The sequence below is a fragment of the Podarcis liolepis genome, assembly GCF_965112155.1.
Source record: "Podarcis liolepis genome assembly, chromosome: 3".
NCBI classification, from domain to species: domain Eukaryota; kingdom Metazoa; phylum Chordata; class Lepidosauria; order Squamata; family Lacertidae; genus Podarcis; species Podarcis liolepis.
Genome location: NC_139557.1, coordinates 25316440 through 25336353, shown reverse-complemented (window position 1 = coordinate 25336353; position 19914 = coordinate 25316440). Strand labels below are relative to the sequence as shown.

The following is a 19914-nucleotide window of genomic DNA, read 5'->3' as shown; positions in this document are numbered from 1 at the left end:
TTAGAACTGCTCAATGAACTCTTGTGGAAGCTCTAGGGGAAGGTTTCCCACAGTGTGGTACCACAATGCATCAATGACCACATTATAGCAAGGCTAGCCAATGTGGTGCCCTCTGGTTGTTGTTGGACTACAGCTCCCATCATTCCTGACCACTGGTCATGCAGTAGGGGCCGAAGGGAGGTTTAATCAGACAACATCTAGGAGGGCACCACATTGGCTATGCCTTCATTATAGTATGAGAACCAAGTGAATAATGAAGACACAGGCAGAATAATGAAGACACAGGCAGTAGACTACAGCAGGTTGTGAAACGGCTCCGAGCACAATTCTAACCTTGAAAGCCCTATATGGCCTTGGCCCAGTATATCTGAAGAAGCATCTCCACCCCCATCGTTCAGCTCGGACTGAGGTCCAGCTCCGAGGACCTTCTGGCAGTTCCCTCACTGCAAGAAGTGAGGTTACAGGGAACCAGGCAGAAGTCCTTCTCGGTAGTGGTGCCCACCCTGTGGAATGCCCTCCCATCAGATGTCAAGGAAATAAAGAAGTATCTGATATTTGGAAGACATCTGAAAGCAGCCCTGTTTAGGCAAGTTTTTAATGTCTAATGCTGTATTTTGTTTTTAATATTTGGTTGGGAGCCACCCAGAGTGGCTGGGGCAAACCCAGCCAGATGGGTGTGGTATAAATAATAAATTATTACTGTTAATGTTATTATTGGAAAGAGCTCAAGCTCAAGAAAAAACTTCTCTAGATCAGGGGCCACATTGTTCACACAATGGTTTTTCACAAGCAGGTCAGAAACAGACCCTTCTTTAGTAGAAGACTCATTCCATTAGTAGAATGGCACCTTTAGATCCAAGAGTGTGTGTGTGTGTGTGTGTGTATGTGTATTCGTTTGTGTACATATAATACGAAGGTTAACAAAGACAGAGCCATCCCAAACTTGGTGCAAATGTTGCACATTCAGGCTAAGTTGTAACAAATATAATTATATCCTTGTCACACTTATGATGACCTTCAACACTGTCTATAATTCATACAATATTATAAACTACAATTTTGCTATTCTCTGATGCATACACTATATAGCTAAAGCTTTCCTGTTTCAGAACTCTTTGTGCTTGTTTTCTTAAAGTCCTTGCTTTTGACCCTAAACAACTACATAAGAATTCTCATTTCTAAAATAGTATAGGGAATGAAAAAGTGGGGAGGGAGAGAGAAAGTACAAAGAAGGACTGCAAAAAAGAAAGAAGTGTATCTCAAAGGTCGACAACCAGAGGAGGGGGAAAAAATCCATTAATTTTAATTCTCTGCTTTTAAAATCCTATTTCATCATTTCAGTGCTTGGAGTTATCTAAACACCCATACTGTTCTATTTAAATAAAATGCCACACTTGTTCAAAAATATATTAAAGCAGTAACAGAATCCAGTGAAGAAAACTGGAAAGAATTATTATTTTCCAAACAGAAGTACTATAATCGCAAGACAGGTGAGCATTAATGAAGAAAGTTAACATTTTAATTACCAATACTGACTGGCATTTAGTGATATCAACAGATGGGATGACTTGACAGTATCTAAATTTTTAAAAAGCAATGCAGATATTATTTTGATAGATTTTAGAAGTGACAAATATTGACACATGAAAATGACAAATATTACTCTCATATTATGTACTTTCAAGGACATTTACAACCAACTTTCTTCATTGATCCCAACTCAAAACAGATTGTCACTGCTCTGGGTCTCTGCTGGGGGCAAGTCTGTCCCACCCCTCATTCAGGATGGAATGGGAACATGTGGGGAAAACATGACTACATCCCAGCACAGGGTTGTGGCCAGCAGTGGAATGGGCAGCACACCTATTTTAGACGGTGTTGCTGCCTCTGCAACCAGCACAACAACTCACCCACCAACCCTGTGCAGTGATAAGGGATAAGCTAGTTGTCCTTTCCAGTGGTGAGGAGGAATTTTAGAGGCAGTTTCTAATTCCCAAGTGGGGGCATCATTTTTACATATTCCTTACTGTGTTGTTGACTATGGCAAAGCTATATTGATTTGGTTGACTGGCTTTGCCAATTGTTTCATTTGGTCATCGCTTGACAGGCAGTGTGAACACCCAAGAATATAATCTAAGGTACCCTGATGAGCACCCTGAGGCACTTGGAAGCTGATGGTCCATTTGATCAATCGACCTCTCAATGCTGGAGAACTCAAGTTGTGTAAGAAGGGTGCAGTCTCTAGGTCTTGGAAGCTTTACCCAACTAAATGTTGGCCAGAGGGGGTGGAGCTTCAGGTTATACCCTGAGAATTGCCAACTCCAACATAGAGTCAAGATAATAACTCTCTCTCTCTCTCTCTCTCTCACACACACACACACTTTATCTTTTTATTAAGTCTATATGGGAGTAGAGGATGGATTCCCTTACTTTAGTTTTTTTCAAAATCTATCTTCAGGAGGCATTTTAAACAGATATACCCTGCAAACTTTATGTTCTCTTACCCTTGCCATGAGAAACTTCGATTGTCCATGTGCAGTTTAAAGAATTTGGATAAAAATCAGGAAAGCCTGGTGATAGAATGGTTCCACTTCTCCCATGAATATAGCCACCACACAGAGCTGTACAAAAGAAAGAAAGAATAGTAATAAAATAATTACTGATGCTCTGCTTGACCCATTTTTTAAAAATTGAGGAGCATTATTAGGCCCATTAACTTCCTGGGGCCACAAACAAATGCTAACCAACACTGTTACCAATTCAGCTTAAACACACACACACAGAAAGAACACCATGTTGTTTATGTTTTACAAATAATAGGTCCCTGCTGAAATAGAAAAGTTGTAAACATCATCAGAGCAAATGAACTGATTAGGAGCAGGCAGTAGTAATAACACTGAAATGCATATACATCTGCATTAAGGTCTACTCAGAATTGCCAGTGAGTGCCTCATCTCCTTGGCAACCTGAGAGATAGTAAAGAATCTGACAAGACTGTGTCTCAAAAGAGATAATAAGAGAAAACTAGAATATGTGGGTTTTACATTTTAGAGAGGGTAGATTATGCAGAGCACTGATGAGGAAGGCTGTCAAACGTAGCGTCTAGCCAGAAAATGCTGTTCCGGTGGATGGGGTAGGGTGCAAGATTAACTGGGAGAAAGAACCTATGTTCAAATATATACCAAAAGGTATCAAACATAAAATTAGCATACACAGAGACAATAATATAGATCCCTATATTTTCGGATTCTCAGGCCAATCACAAGGATAGTACAAAATGTAGAAACGGGTGTCTTTAGAAATTTCTTTATTTTTCTTTGATCTAGATTTGAGAGCTAAAAAACTGCATTATAAAGCTGTTGTACTGATTCTATTCACACACACCCTAAAATTAATAATTCAGGGTGGGTTGTTCAGCAGATTTATCACATTTCTCTTCTTTTGTTTTTAAAGGAAAAAGAGATACACATTTCCCCCTGCAGACATACTAATTCTTTCAAAACCAAAACCCTGTGAAGATTAGAAGGCTGCTAGGACACTAAAAGAATACTTTCCATGGAATTCATAATAGATTGTTCTGATTTGCATGACACGAGTTGTATTGTTTATATGGGTAAATTACAAAGTGTTTGCAAAATTAGATTGCGATATGTGCCCCATAACTTGCTTTGGTGTGCCTATAACTTGCCTTTTCCTGCATCTTTCCATTTTTAATACATTAAATATCTGACAATCAGCATTATATGTTGGCATATCTTTTCAGCTTTTGATTGACACGACCCAACATTCTCAAGTAAAGAAGCAATTGTAGTGTGAGAAAAATACACAATAAAATTCCACTTTTAGCATGCTGGGGGTGGGGAGGGGAATGGTTGTATTATGGCTGGTGCATCATTCTCAATTCGAACTCTGACCTTAAACTAGAAAAATGTAGGGGTACTTTAATTGGGATTGCTTTCAGAAAAGAATAGTGTACCCATACATATTCACTCTCCCCCGCCCCGTCTCACTCCCCTCCTCCCTCTCTAGCAAAATGCCCCAATTATGGGCAGGAAAGAGGGACTCATCCCCCAATTCTGCAATTCATAACCAAATGTCACCACTGGGAAATGGAGAAATGGGGTTATAACTTCAGTACAGGCTCTGCCTCACATCTTTCTGACTCTGTGCTGAGGCTACTGAAACATGCTTCTGTCTGTAAATTCTTCATAACCAAAACAAAGCAGGCACTGCCACCCTCTCACTATCTCAGTCTCAGCTTGTGTGTGTGTGTGTATAGGGAGGGAGGAAGAGAGGAGATTGCAATCACTGTAGGTTTTCACTAGAAGCATTTGAAAGAGCAGGGTGCTGAGATTAAAGAAACCGAACATTCTAAATTATACAAACTTAGAAGATCTCATAATAAATACAGCCGTGATTTTCAGAACAGCTTTAAAGTATGTTAAACAATAAAACATAGCAATCCCATGAGCCATAAATAAAGCAGAAGAAAAATGCAATGTGTCAATAAAACTATCTCAAGAACTATGCCACAGTGTAGTTCAGCACTCTGAACAACATCAGCCCAAGCAGAAACTTTATGATTGAAATCTATATACCTGAAGAAGCACCATGAAAACTGCAATTTTTAGATATTCTGCAAAGTAGAATCACTCTTAGTCCTATCTTATTCATAATAAAATGCTTCATAATACTTCAGGTGGAAGTATTTTGCAATATTCAGACAATAAAGAAAAGCCCATTTTGGTCTGTAGTATGTGAAAGTTCTCCTGATTCTGTAAGATAATTTTCAAGTTGGTTGGTTCTACAAGATAGCTTTCAAGTTGGTTTTATTACTGTGTTCCGTAGGAATATGTGGTTCACTGACGAGAAGATCATTAATGACAGTTTCATCAGTACTTATCTTCTTCTGCAATATGTAAATGTGGTTATGTATTCTAGCGTGTGAATACATTTTTTTGCTGTTGTGATTTGTAACCATATCAGTCTTTCCAGACTTTATTGGAGACCTCTCTAGGGAAATTCAAAGGTTTTTAGGAGTTAGTCTGGAAAGAAGATCGGCCCGGGGCTCACTCTCATCACAATTTCTCAAAATCTTGCATCACCTGCTCTCCACCCAAGTGATGTGTACAATATTATTGTTATTATTTATTGAATTTATATACTGCCTATATGGAGGTAAAATATGCACAAAGTGCTTACATATTAATAAAAATTACTATTAAAATGCACCATATTAGGGGAAATTGCTTTGCAACAATGTGTCTTTGGGGAACAATTGCATAGGGAAAAAATGTGTGTACTAGGAGAAATATGCACTAAAATATGCACTGGTGAATTTTTATGAGAATTTTTTTTTACAAAGTAAAAACAGATGTGGAAATGTGAAGAACTCAATTTAAGATGGGAAAAATGAGAAACTGAAAGAAACTGAAAGCGACAGATCTGCCTATCCTTATCTCCAAGCCTTGGAAAGGACTTTCTTTAATAATATTCTAGCATAAAATGAACACTTCCTGTAGGTTTAGTGTTTCCCATCAGAGTGCTAGAATGGAGGAAGTTGGACCATCAAAGCATTTCTCTCTTAGAGGTTTCGTGTCCTATGCTGAGCTAGACACACTTAGCACAAAGGTATATTTTCTGCTTTGGAATGTGTCCCAGAAAACCATACATTCATGGGAGCAGAGGAGTAGATATGATAAAGTGAAGAGGAGTTTCAGGAAAGAGCGTAGTGAATAATGCAATTTCTTTCTGTGTCCCCCCCCCTTTTCCCTACATGAAAAGATGAGATATTACATCTTTTTAAATATAATTTATTTTGCAGAGGTCCAAGAGCAACTATTGCATAGTACGTACCATCGCAGCTAGGTAGTGCATGGTTCCACTGATGATTTCGTTCACACACAAGTGGTTCATCATCACTCAGAGTGTAACCTGGATCACAGCTAAAAGTGACTGTAGATCGGATGCTGAAGTTATTACCACGCCGATGGCCATTCACAGGAATACCTGGGTCAAGGCAGGAATCCGATTCCAGTGTAACACCTGGTCAGAGAAAGGGAAGGTGGACAAATATTAGAAGTTCACTGCAGAAGAGCAAATTATGTTGAGCTAAAACTAAAAAGAGAGAGAAAGCACTGAGTTTATAGAGGTTGGAAGCAACCCTTTAAAAAAGAGAGAGAAATGTGAGCAAGATAATTTTGTTACAAGTTATTTAAATAATCTATGCTTCAAAAAGAAGGATACAAAAATGTAATACGAGCAAGTAAGGAGAGGAATTTGACAAGGATATTAAGTAACGACATTGGATAGATGTCGTGATCATTTACTTTCCATTGCCCCCCGCGTTGTCTTTCTATATATTTGTACTTTATCTTCTACACAGGGAATGCTAATAAGGACGGTTCTTCCATGGTGTACTCTGCATGCTGTAACCTCCCTTTCTTCCCAGTTGAGACCTCAGAGTACCATCAGGAGCTAAGCAGACTTTGACCTCTGGAGAAAGAGGTGTAATATTTCTGGAATCACTAATGAACAAGAATTGGGACAGGCAAATATGACCTGTGCGTGGCTTGTCTCTTAGAAGCAGCTTTCCTCCAAATGCACAAAACTCCAGGGAAATCTCCAGTCAGGACCAACCTACATGACCTATTGTAGAGGATGACAGATGTTGTAGTCCAAAACACATGCAGGGAACTATGTTGGCTATACCTGATTTAAATATTCTCCCAGCCATTTGGGTATTAAACTTTTCTAAAAAGCACTGGAATGCCTCTGAACATTGTATGGTGCCAACTGTGTGCATCTGAAATTATGGTTTAGTACTTGGATTAGAGTACCACTGCTGTCACTGAAATAGTTCTCTTTCCTGGTTATGGAGTTATTTTTCCCTCCAGGTAAAATAACTTTTAGCCCCTTCAAATAGCTGTAACTTAGTTTCCATTCCTCAAAAAGTGCTGATGCCTCTCTAAGTGCCAATCTCTGTAAAGCCACATGGTAGTTTATTTAAAGCTTAGTATTACTGAAAAGCATAGATAGCAATCTTTGAAATGATACCCTGCCTAAGCTTTCGTTCTGAAGAGTTGTGTCAATAGTGGCACAATGTTTCCATCTTTTCATGGTGCAGTGGGTGGCTATTTTGAATCTCAGATGTTTAGCAGTGATAACTGATTCTCATCACAACTGGATCGAGCTTTTGAGTGAAGGATAGGAAAAAGTTGTTCAAATATGCCTATGTCAGGAGTACAAAAGAGGAAGCAGTGCAGCTTCTCCAGAAGAAACCTGTTGTGGACCTGAAATATCTGAATAATTACTGGACAGTCACTAGCAAACCTTTCCTTGGCAAATGGCTTAAGTGGGAGGTTGCTCTAAAACTTCAGACACAGTTGGGTGAGGCCTGAGTTCCCAGTTCCATTTTAATCAGTTTTCAGGTGTGGATTTGGCACTGAAACTGCTTAAGTTGTCCCAGTAAACAACATATTTCAGGATAGAGAGATGGTGTGTAAGCCCCTTGATTTTCCTGGACATCTTGGAGGTTTTTTATACCATCCATTATAGTATCCTACTGAACTAGTTTGCCGTTTAGGTGGTTCATTTCCTACTTGGACAGTCAGTTTCAGAAGATGGTGCTGGAAGACTTTTATTTGACTCTAGCAGCTATGTGATAGAGTCCCACATCTTTTTTTGTTGTTCCCCTCTTGTGTTTAAACATCTGCATGAGACTGGTGAATGAGGTCATACGGAGGTCTGAGGTGAGGTGTCACGATTATGCTGACAGCGCCTGCTTTTATCTTCTTTTCATAAAAGTAATGCAGGAATTGATCTAAACCACACAACTACTGCATTACATGAATTTATAGTAATGGGCTCAAAGAGAGCCAATAAACTGGAGCCCAGTCCAGACAAAACAGAGATCCCATTGGTGGATGAAGGGTGGTTTATGTACCAGGTTTCATGGGTTTCAAAGCTTGTATTCAAATGTGCCTCCCTATACACTATGATGTTCAGTGGAGGAGGCCCATGTCATCTGAGGTTGAGTGACTACAGGGGAAAATGCTTGCTCGGTGGTGGCACCTCAACTATGGAATGCATTACAGGCGGTGGCAGGGGATGGGGATCTCCTGCTAAAGTATCAAATAATATTTTGCATCATTTATAAATGTGCTATCATTGCAGTATTTCCAGCACAAAGTCAAGACACACCTCTCCACCAAGACTTTCAGAAGAGTGGATATTTTCCTTCCTCTTCTACTGTTGGACTCCTATTTTGCTGCTCTTACAATTTTGTTTAGTTTTGCAGTTTAATTTACTGTTTTTAATGAACTGAATTTTGCTTTAAATTGTGGTTTTAATGTAACCTGCCCTGGGACCATTTGGTGGAGGTTGGGCTATAATAAATAAATAACCATACGCACATTGCTATCACGTTGCCCTGGTGTCTGTTTTCAATTCTGCTGACTGCTTTTATGCTGCTCTTTTTGTATTGTAATGTCTTAATATTGCTGTAATGCTTTGGTTTACAGTGATTTTAACTTTTTTTTCTAAGCAACCATGGGAACTGTTGGAAGGCTATGATATAAACTACTTAAATAAATAAAAAATACACATAGATACTAAAGCCAGTTCACTTTGCACAATATAGAAATACATTTTCATACATAATTTCTCAAAGTATCCTCCTCCCACCTCTTTCTAAACATACGGTAACCTTTGAAATTTCACTGCAAATGTAACAAGTTAGCGGCGATTGAAAATAATTAGCAATGATTCGTTTGCAGTAGTGAAGTACAGTGGTGCCTCGCAAGACGAAATTAATTCGTTCCGCAAGTCTCTTCGTCTTGCGGTTTTTTCGTCTTGCGATGCACGGTTTCCCATAGGAATGCATTGAAAATCAATTAATGCGTTCCTAGGGAAACCGCCTTCAGACCAGGTCCGGGGACAGTCTGTCCCCGGACCTCTTCTGAAGGCTGGGGGGGGGGTACAAGGGCTTTTCTTCCCATGCCCAGCATTTTAAAAAACCCTGGGACAGCGGAGGACTTCTCCGCTGTCCGGGGCGATCTTAAAATGCTGGCGGGCAGCATTTTAAAATCGCCCCGGACAGCGGAGGACTTCTCCACTGTCCGGGGTGATTTAAAAGCCCCTGGGAAGGCAGGGGGGGACAAAGACTTTCGCCCCCTGCCCGCCTTCAGAAGGTGTTCCCGCCCCCCGCCCCGCTTCGGAACAGTGTTCCGAAGTGGGGCGGCTGGGGTAGGTGTCCCCGCCCCCCCTCCCCGCTTCGGAACAGCGTTCCGAAGTGGGGCGGCTGGGGCAGGTGTCCCCGTCCCCCCTCCCCGCTTCGGAACAGCGTTCCGAAGTGGGGCGGCTGGGGCAGGTGTCCCCGCCCCCCCTCCCCGCTTCGGAACAGCGTTCCGAAGGGGGGCGGCTGGGGCAGGTGTCCCCGCCCCCCCTCCCCGCTTCGGAACAGCGTTCCGAAGTGGGGCGGCTGGGGCAGGTGTTCCCGCCCCCCCCTTCGGAACAGCATTTTAAAACCTTCCCGGGACACGGGGAGATTTTTAAATGCTGGGGGTCAGCAGCGCTTCACTCCCGACCCCCAGCATTTTAAAACCTCCCCGGGACACGGGGAGATTTTTAAATGCTGGGGGTCGGCAGCGCTTCGCTCCCGACCCCCAGCATTTTAAAACCTCCCCAGGACACGGGGAGATTTTTAAATGCTGGGGGTCGGCAGCGAACGCTTCACTCCCGACCCCCAGCATTTTAAAATCTCCCCGGGACAGAGACTTCTCTGCTGTCCCTTGGAGATTTTAAAATGCTGGGGGTCGGCAGCGAACGCTTCGCTCCCGCCCGCCAGCATTTTAAGATCGCCCGGGGCAGGCGGGGGGGAGCAAAGACTTTTGCCCCCCACCGGCCTTCAGAAGAGGTCCTCTTCTGAAGGCCGGCTGTGGGCGAAAGTCTTTGCTCCCGACCGCCAGCATTTCCCTATGGGCTTTCGTCTTGCGATGCAAGCCCATAGGGAAATTCGTCTTGCGAAGCGCCTCCAAAACAGAAAACCCTTTCGTCTTGCGGGTTTTCCGTCTTGCGAGGCATTCGTCTTGCGGGGTACCACTGTAAAAGAATGTGCATCTTAAAAACTGCTGGGCGCCTCTCACTGAATAACTGCAGCCTTTCTCAAGACAAATGCAATAAAGAATAAGAGTTTAATGTTGAGAAAGACAGCATGGCACCAATGCAAGGGCACTATGTCTTCATTTCAGCACAGTCTCCACTTCCATTGCCAGTATTCTGTACGTCTGAGACACAACCCATTCCCTGTTACATAAAATCCACTCCATGTTTCTCCCTTCACCTCCCTTCTAGTCTGTCTCCAGCAGGAAAAAGGTAATGTTCTTATTGGCTAAAATTGGGAAGGCAGCCAACCTATTTCTGATTTACCTATTTTTAAATAGAATTTTAAATAGAAAATAGGTTTTTTTTTCTTTGTCTAAGATAACCTGACCTGAGCCAAGGGAAACCACCCTCATTTGCAACCAATAAATTTGAGGGGTTCTTCCTTGAAGCATGTTTCTATGGGCAAGGTGGTTGTGAAGACCACCTGCATCACTGCACTCCAGATCACTGAAGCATCCCTGCACTCCATAGAGCCCTGTAGGAGTACTGTTTGATACTTCTCTAGAGGGGCAAATATTGTAGTATTTGCTATGGCAGCAAAAGCGGAAACCTTCTACAGCTAGCTGGCAGGCCACTGGAGGGTGGCACATATTGGTGCTGATAATGGCAGTGGCAGGCCGGCCTATGAGTGCTGCATGGAGAGCATGATGCGCCACTCCTCTCAAGCCACCGGCTACCCCACGCAGCTCATTGTGGCTCATGGCAGAGCTGAGTGTGATTCTCTTCCAGAACTGTAGAGAAACAGCATTCTGTAAACTCCACTTTTCAATCCTAAATTTTCATTTTGTTAGCATGCTTGTTATAAATGGGAAAAGATGAATGCTCTAGTCATTTAAGCGCTAACAATGAAACTACTATCTACTTGTTAATAATGCATAAGGATACAATTGCTGCAATACATCCATATTGGAATGAATATTGGAAATTACCGTGCATGACTCTAGCACTACTTATGACAACAGAAATATGAAATGCTCTATATTATTATGATCACAATCAATATATTTTCACCTAAAGAATTATAGAGTATGAGAAACCTCTTATATTCTTTGGGAATAAATTCACACTTGAAACCTTCACCACTGTGGGATTTTATTTTACTTGCATTTTCATCTTTCAAAAATTGTAAGCAGGTTCTGACATCATAACCATAGAACAACTTCATAAAAGTCTGCTTCCTGGTTCATGGAAACTACCATGATGTTCAACTCTGGTAATTTTACTTTGTTTCTAAATCAGAATCAAAGTCCCAGTTTAAACTGTGGCTTCTGATTTTGCTTTGGAGGCAAGTTATAGGTTGGTGTAACAATAATTTGTCCCAATTCAGATATCAACAATTACTGTGAACCAGGAAGCAAAGCAATCAATCAGTCAATCAATCAATCAATCAATCAATCAATCAATCAATCTGTGCCCTCGTAACCATTTAATGACTGCAAAACTTATTGCAGGCATCCAGTTAGTTATACCAAATCAGAGAACAGAGGCATGCATCATAATGCAAGCAGAACTCTCGGAAATGAGACTTATTCCACTCTGCACACAAATAAAGAATGCCATGTTCCAATGTGAGGCGCTCCCATGCTCACAGTGAAATTCTGGATTGGGGTAAATGTTTAGATTTATTTTTTAATACACAGCAATGTATGATAATAGTTTTTTTTAAATAGTTTTTTATGTTGAAAAGTGCAATTCCAGACATGTCTACTCAAAGGTATGTCCCATTGAGTTCAATAGAGCTTACTCTCAGACAATAGTATAGGATTGCACACTCAATGTATAATAAGTGGTGCATACCTGATTCCATAAGTACAAGGATTTCCTCTTGTGTCATGGAACCTCTCCTCTCCTCTTCTTGTGCATACCCCATGTTCTCCCCAGATCTACTCCAGAGGGTTGGGGCAACCCCCAGAACAAATTTAGGGGACATGTGGGGGAAGGGGAGAGGGGAGAAGTTACACGACACAAGCAGAAACCCTAACACAGATTAAATTAGTCTGATAACACCCATTTCACTCTTAACCATTCCTATGTTACAGCCATTTACATTTTTTGCTGATTTATCAGGCACCCTGCCAATACACTTCTCATTCCCCACAATACCCACATTCGGTTATTACACTCATTTTAACTGAGAAAAATATCAGACTTACTTTCATAGTGAATCAAGAAACCAACACTTGAACGGCTGTTATCTGTAGTGAACAGGAGATACATGAAATTCCCAGTGCTAATAAGGAACTGTGGTGCTTGTGTGCCATGGTATTCCCCAATTAATGGAGAAGAACTCGTCGGCCCATCTCTGACTTCCAGTGTATCGTAATTTACTTCTGTCTGGAACCTGTAAAAACAGAATGACAAATTGCAACACGTATGACTTCAAAGCATTGTCAAAGCATGACATTTCTAAAACAACAACAATCTCATTAGATTGCTTGGACTTGTTGGTGGAATCCCATGGAACATTTATGCTGCAAAGGTTTCTGCTCTCCGAAGGTTATTGCTTACTTCTGGGTAAAAAGAACATAATCCACAGTAGGTAGCAAAATAAATTGAAGTAGGATGAGGCGGGGGCGCTTGCAGGAAAGAAGCAGTGGAGGATCTCTCAGAAGAGGATGGAGTGTTCCTGCCTGCCATAGTAGTCAAATGCTAGGGTAGATGGGGCAATGGTCTGGTTATATTTGTGGATACTCCATGTGCACAATATTTTATATGCAGGAGAGGGATCTTAGCTCAGTGGTAGTGTCAGAAGGGAGTGTGGATGCTTGTGAAGATAACAGCCCGGACTCCAGCCTCTCTTTTCAGGATTTATTGAGTGCAAACTTATGTACAGTGCAGAAGTTTCAAAACCATGTCTGCCTCAATCGCTAGCAGAATCCAGAAGTGCCTTCTTCCTATTTCACCTCCAGCAAAGAAAACCCGGAAGCCCCTCTCTCCGTCTTTTTTCATTACGTGGAAAACTAAGCGACGGAAACTGCTCATTCCCTCCCCTGGTAGCAGTTTTTTGGCTCCACTCTCTCTTGTCTTCCTTGTCTCCTGAAAACTGCCCCTCCCAGACTCTGACGAAGTGCAGCTGCTCAACAGAGGAGGAGGCTCTCTGTACGTTCCTGTCTGCCCTCCCCTGAAAACAGATCTCTGACAGGTAGGCCTCGTGATCTGCATGCACTAGGCCTCCAGCAGCTCCAACCAAGAAATTCCAGGTTGCAGAAGGCCTTAGAGATCTACTATCCAGAGCTGACAACACTACTCAGTGTAATATTAGAGCAGTCCAGGGAGGACAGAGGCCCTCATGGAAGAGCTGTGGTGGTTCAGTGGTAAGAGCATATGCTCTCCATGCAAAAGATACCAGTTTCAATCCCCATCATCTCCAGGTAAAGCTGGAAGAGATCCCATTCTGAAATCCTGGAGAGCAGCTGTCAGTCAGTGTAGATAATACTGAACAAGATGGACTAATGCTCTGACTCTGTATATGGGAGCTTCTTATGTGTTGCCACAATTCTCACACCAATGACATATTATCAGAAGGTGCACTGAAGTCCTTTCTTACCTAACTTTTCATTCACTTCATTGGTTCTTGAATTAGCTGGTGGTGTTGAGCCATTAACTCTTACATATGGAAAATCATTATCACTATGACACACAAAGCAAGGAATAAGAGCGGGGTTATTTAAAGAGGTCAGTGGAAATGGTGGCCCAAGAAGAACCATGGTCCTCCACTCCGTTCCAGTCTAGTTCCCTGTCTCCTGGGAAACAGTGTTTTCCAGTTTAATAACTTTAGATTCACAAAGCCTGACTGAGCATGAAATCATCCTCCAAGGGTCATTTCTTCATCAAATCCACTTAGTTCTCCAGTGGTATATACAGCTTGGCTTCAGTTCTGACTGATGTGCAACACAATCTAATTGCGCCTAAATATTTGTAGATGCATTTGACAGCCACTTGAACTAGAAAAATATGAACCTTTTACTGCAGTTTTTGTGTCAAGCCTTTTTCCCTCCTCCTGTTTGCGAAGGCATCACCAAAGGCATTCATGTAGAAACAAAATACTCTCATTGTGTAGCACTGCTAACCTTTTGAACCAGATATGACACATAGTAGAGCTCTATAACGGTAATAAGTTTGGTCTCAAAGGACGAAGGAAAGCTGCAGGAGACCTGCGTTCATATCTAATGTGGAACAGAACTGGGGAAGGGCCGTAACTCAGTGGCAGAGGATCTGATTTGCATGCAGAAGTTCAAAGGTTCATTCCCCGCATTTCCAACTGGGGCTAGGAATGTACTCAGAACAGACACTCTCAGTCAGTAAAGACAATACTGAGATAGATGGACCAATGGCTTCACTCAGTCTGAGGCAGTTACCTATGTTTACTTCGGATAGCAAACACTTTGCAGAAGTCATGACAAAAATAAGCATGCTTACTTGGATCAAGGGAGCATGATAATGGTGTCGTTTTTTACTACAGATGACTGAAAACAGGAGTTTATGCAAGAAATATTTGTGAAAACAATATATACAACACCCTTGTACATTATATAACAATTAGCAGGCACACATAAATATGAACCTAAACCCACAAATCCCATAAACTGATTAAATTGGGGAGGGAAGGAAATACATAATCTTTTAAGGCTTTTTCCAGAAATAATGTACATTGTATTACGTCCATATATTAATATACAACTGAAGCACACAAACACATGAAACCTAGTAAGTTTCACCGAAAACAAAATACAAATATAATCAGTCTTTGAGGCAAAACTGTACTAGATAACATAATTAGAAATGTAACCAATCATATACAGGATGAGTCTTTTAAAAGAGGCCCCATGGAACATGTGTACTCTGTATCCACAGGGCCTATTTTAAAGGACTCACCATATATATATATATATATATATATATATATATATATATATATATGATGAAAAACTATGTTCATTTATTTGACTGTAAGTCGTCACACAGTACATAGAATTAGACTGCATAACTGAAATCCTGAATAGAGACTGATTAAGACTGCAAATCTAAACACACTTCCACTGGATACAGTGAGACTTATTACTGAATAAATATGAAAACCATTGTGCTATAATCCTATTGATTAGATGGTATTTGATGCTAAAATGATCATTCCATCAGGGCAACAGCACCCCTTCCCCCGCTCCTCCCACACACTGTTCCTAAGGACCTTGTGAACTATTCACAGGTGAAGAACTAATGTATATCCAACCTCCATGATTACATTCAGGATGCTGGAACTCATCCCATCAAAAGTTATGCTCTGCAAATATTCTCTAACCCCTCCATTCTTCCAGAGGCACTCTTTAACAAATTCATTTACATATATTCAACTCCAGATGTGTAAACTATCTTGATTTTTCAATGAAAGAACATCATGGTGTCCAGCCTCAAGCTGGCACTTCTTGATTATTTAAAATAATTTGGGTTTGTAAGATATATTTGATTTGGCAACATCAAAACCACAGCAGTGGGTTAGAGTACCACTGGTTTCAGTACAGCCAGATATTTGTAAATTGTTCACACACAAGGCATCTCTTTCACCAACTTTGTGAAGAATGAAGGCTTATTACAACTGTGTTCTTAAGAATAAGGTGGTTGTTAAAAGCATTCAAAATATATAATTACCCAGCAACATGAAATTGATCCAGGTTATTCTGTTAGTTATACAGAACTCTGTGTGGTGGATAGTTACACAGAACTAATGTTGGATTAGACCAAGGTTTATCTAAATCAACATTCATAATTAAACAGCAGCTAGTCGGATGCTACTCAGCAGGAAATTCCCTGAAGTGTGTTCCCTGCATCTGATATTTAGGAATACACAGCTCCCCTATATGATAGCTTCTTTTAGCAATTATAGAGAATTACTGTCCACATTAATGCAAGGCTGAAGTTGGTGTCACAGAAATCTCTGTCGCTTTCAGTGCCAGAATGGAAATGTAGCCCCTGAGGCTATCATTGTATCCCAATGTTTTCCCAAAGATAACTCTCAAGGGTTAGACAAAAATAATAAAGCTTTTCGGGGGGGGGGGGTGCTATGTTTATAAGCAAGGTGACCAAAATAAGTTCCCCTTGTTTTTTGAAAGAAAGGGGAAAAGCTTTGCCATCACATTTCTTTACCAAAAATGAATCCCTGCAAATGATTCTACACCATTCTGTTTGAATGGAGAAGGGATGTTACAGGGCTGTCCCATGACCCCCGCCACACAAAACAGATGAAATGTATTATTCATGTAGTTATCAAAAACAATTATTTTTTTAAGAGGGGAAATCAAAACGCTAATGCCCATAACTAAATGCTGAATAGTTACAGAAACATCTACATAATGACTGTAGATACCATATAGACTGCTGCTAAGTTCAGGCATTAACTCAAACCCAGACTGTTCATCAATCCTCTTATATCTCTAGAAACAATAAGTTCACCACTCTAAGACAAAAACTCAGCCACCCTTGCAGTTACGCCCAGGTTAATGTCAGATAGAGTCTGATATTTTCATTGTGCCGTGATGTTAGACCACTGAAAAAAGGGGATAGCACGTTTGTGTAGCTGGTCGGACAGTAGAAAAGAGTATGTTCTACACTGTCTGGCACATTCAAAAAACACCCACAATGTCTATCATTTCTGGGAATTTTTAAAAACAAAAGCTGAGGGGGGAAAGTTCAATTAGGCTAACATAAAGGCCCTGCGTTTCAACTGGAATTATTAATTTTGAGATATAAGTGACCCTGTGAACTGTTTTATTTAAACCATAGAACTTGGGGGAGCAAATTATATGTACAGCTTACTCGACATTTTGTTTTTCAATGTCCCTTAATCTGGTTTGAATATTGCGATAAATATATTGCTCACCTGAATTATACAATAATAATAATAATAATAATAATAATAATAATAATAATAATAATAATAATAGTAATAGTAATAGTAATGTTACTATTTATACCCCACCCATCTGGCTGGGTTTCCCCAGCCACTCTGGGCAGCTTACAGCACTTTTTTTTTGGTAAAACATTTTTTTGTAAAACAAATTTTCCCGATACAGGGTTGCCGTCTGATTTTCTACAGGCAGATGTTGGCTACCCCTGGTTTACAAGAAAGTGTAGTGACAATGCCTTAAAAGAGGGATGGGGAAGCTGTGGCCGTCTAGATGTTTATGAGGTATTTTTATACCACCTTTCTATGACTACACACAAGGCAGTTTAGAATTTTCAATTAATTACATATAATCTGATAGACCTAAAAGGGGGGAAAGGGATAGAAAGGGAAGTGAGAAAGATAAGGCAAGGTCAGGAATGGTACCAATCATTACGTAATGTTAGACAACTGTTAAGGCGACCAAACTGAGTGGCCACTGAAGGAGAGTGTGGAACCAAACTGCAGTCAGCCCAACCAGGCCTTACGATTTCATTTCTGCTGCAGCCAGATGGAGTGGCTGCTAATTCTGGGAGTGCAGGAATCACATAGTAATTGGTCCCAGGCCTTGTCTCATCTTTCATTTGGATGCAACATGGTGGAATGGGTAGTAAGAGACAGCTGGGCAAGGTTGTTGGACTCTAATTCCCATCAGCCTCAGCTAGCCTGGCCAATGGTCAGGCATGATGTGTGTTGTAATTCAACAGCATCTACACTGTTACCATTTCAAACAATTGCAACATTCAGCTGCGGATCTGTTTTTCAGATACTCACTTATCAAATGTGATCTTTATAGAGTGCCCTTGCTTTGCCTCGATTACCCATTCACAGTTTAACGAGTCTTTGTAGTAACCTGGCCATCCTGGTGGCAAGATAACGCCACTAGATGCTGTCAGGTGGCCACCGCAAGGTGCTGGAAGAGAAACAGAAAGATACAATCAGATTGGTAATCCCAACTGAGAAATGCTATAAATCACATTGCATAAAATTGCTCAACTGCAACTTCCAGCATGCCTTATCACAACCAGAAAGTGCAGAATATCCTTCAGTGTTGAACACACAAGGCACTCTTAAGTGTTAATTCTGATGCTCTGTACTTTCACTTAACCACTCCATATTCCTGCTTGTCGTTGCACCAATTCACCTGCTCCATATATTGGCTAAGCTGCCTGGTGCTATACAGTGGTGCCCCGCAAGACGAAATTAATTCGTTCCGCAAGTTTTGTCGTCTAGCGAATTTTTCGTCTTGCGAATCACGAAATCCCATAGGAATGCATTGAAAATCAATTAATGCGTTCCTATGGTCAAAAAAAGTCCAAACAAAGCCAAATTTGGTACAACAACAGTTTATTAACTGCTCTTTAAAGTCACACATACTGTAAAGAGCAGTTCAAAAATTGAAGGGAAAATAAATTAACTTTATAAACAAAACATGTCTTTGTTTTTAGACAAAGGAAACAAAGTCGCGAGACGTTTTCCTCTTGCGAAGCAAGCCCATAGGGAAATTCGTCTTGCGAGGCAAATCGAAAACGGAAAAACCTTTCGTCTAGTGAGTTTTTTGTCTTGCGAGGCATTCGTCTTGCAACGTACCACTGTAAATTTGTGCCCTGGCAAGCCCTGTCTCTCCCCCGCCCTCTCTGTACCATAAAGGGTAAAGACTCTAGGGTTGTGCGCTCATCTCACTCTAGAGGCCGGGAGCCGGCGCCGTCCGAAGACACTTCCGGGTCACGTGGTCAGCGTGACGAAGCTGCTCTGGCGAGCCAGCACCAGCGCAGCACACGGAAATGCCGTTTACCTTCCCGCTATAAAGCGATACCTATTTATCTACTTGCACTTTTAAGGGTGCTTTCGAACTGCTAGGTGGGCAGGAGCTGGGACCGAACGACGGGAGCTCACCCCGCCGCGGGGATTCGAACCGCCGACCATGCGATCGGCAAGTCCTAGGCGCTGAGGTTTTACCCACAGCGCCACCCGCGTCCCTTCTCTGTACCATAATGAAGGCAAAATGTTGTTCTATTATTGCACATCTAGTATAAATGGCAGCTGTTGGCCTAGCAGCACCAATACAATATTGGCTTGGATACCAGCACAGAGTCTTAAAACAATTAGGTCATAAGCACACCTTATATTTAAAGCACATGGCTTCCCCCAAAGAATCCTGGGAAGTATAGTTTACTCCTCAGAGAGCTTCTATTCCCAGCAGCCTTAACAAACTACAGGTTCACAGGATTCTTTGAGGTAGCCATGTGAGGTAGCCAAGCGGATGTGACCTTAGTTGTCTGCATAGCAGCTGAGTGTGTGCAAGTGTGGTATAATGAATGTTAGACTTATACCAGGAATATTTATGCTCAAATCCCTACTCAGGCATGAAATCTACTGGGCGACCTTAAGCCAATCAATCTTCCAGCCTAACCTAAGCCACTCATATGAAAATTTTGGTTTTGTGGAAAGGAGGGATAAAAATTTAACATATAACAAAGAAATTATGAAATCATACAATGAAATTTATATAATCCAGCACAAAATGCATTTTATGTAAATCCTGTGGCTTCTAAACCAGTCTTCTTGAGTGATCATTTTTTAACAGGCTGGGTGGCATTGCTATTTCTCTCACTGAAGTAGGCCATTGCTTCATAAATATTCCTATTTCATGTTAAATGCACTGCATGTAAGCTCGTAGGCAGATACACCAGCTGGTGTAAGTAAAAGAGCACCCAAATCCTATTACAGTTCACACTAGATGAAATCTGTTAAAGTTAGATTTATTAACACGGAGAATATTCAAAAGCAGATGTTAGGCCACTCAATCTATT

General features: G+C 41.2%; 1 protein-coding gene across 4 annotated transcripts in view; it reads right to left on the bottom strand.

Moving 5' to 3' along the window:
* The window catches only part of CSMD1 (CUB and Sushi multiple domains 1), a 963313-nt gene that overhangs the window by 208448 nt on the left and 734951 nt on the right, over nt 1-19914 (bottom strand). For all 4 annotated transcript variants that reach the window (XM_083495378.1, XM_083495379.1, XM_083495380.1 and 1 more), the window contains 4 exons: nt 17876-18014; nt 12318-12505; nt 5857-6045; nt 2505-2621 (listed from right to left, as the gene is read on the bottom strand). In XM_083495378.1, coding sequence (XP_083351504.1) covers nt 2505-2621; nt 5857-6045; nt 12318-12505; nt 17876-18014 — 633 coding nt within the window. The remainder of the gene's footprint in view (nt 1-2504; nt 2622-5856; nt 6046-12317; nt 12506-17875; nt 18015-19914) is intronic.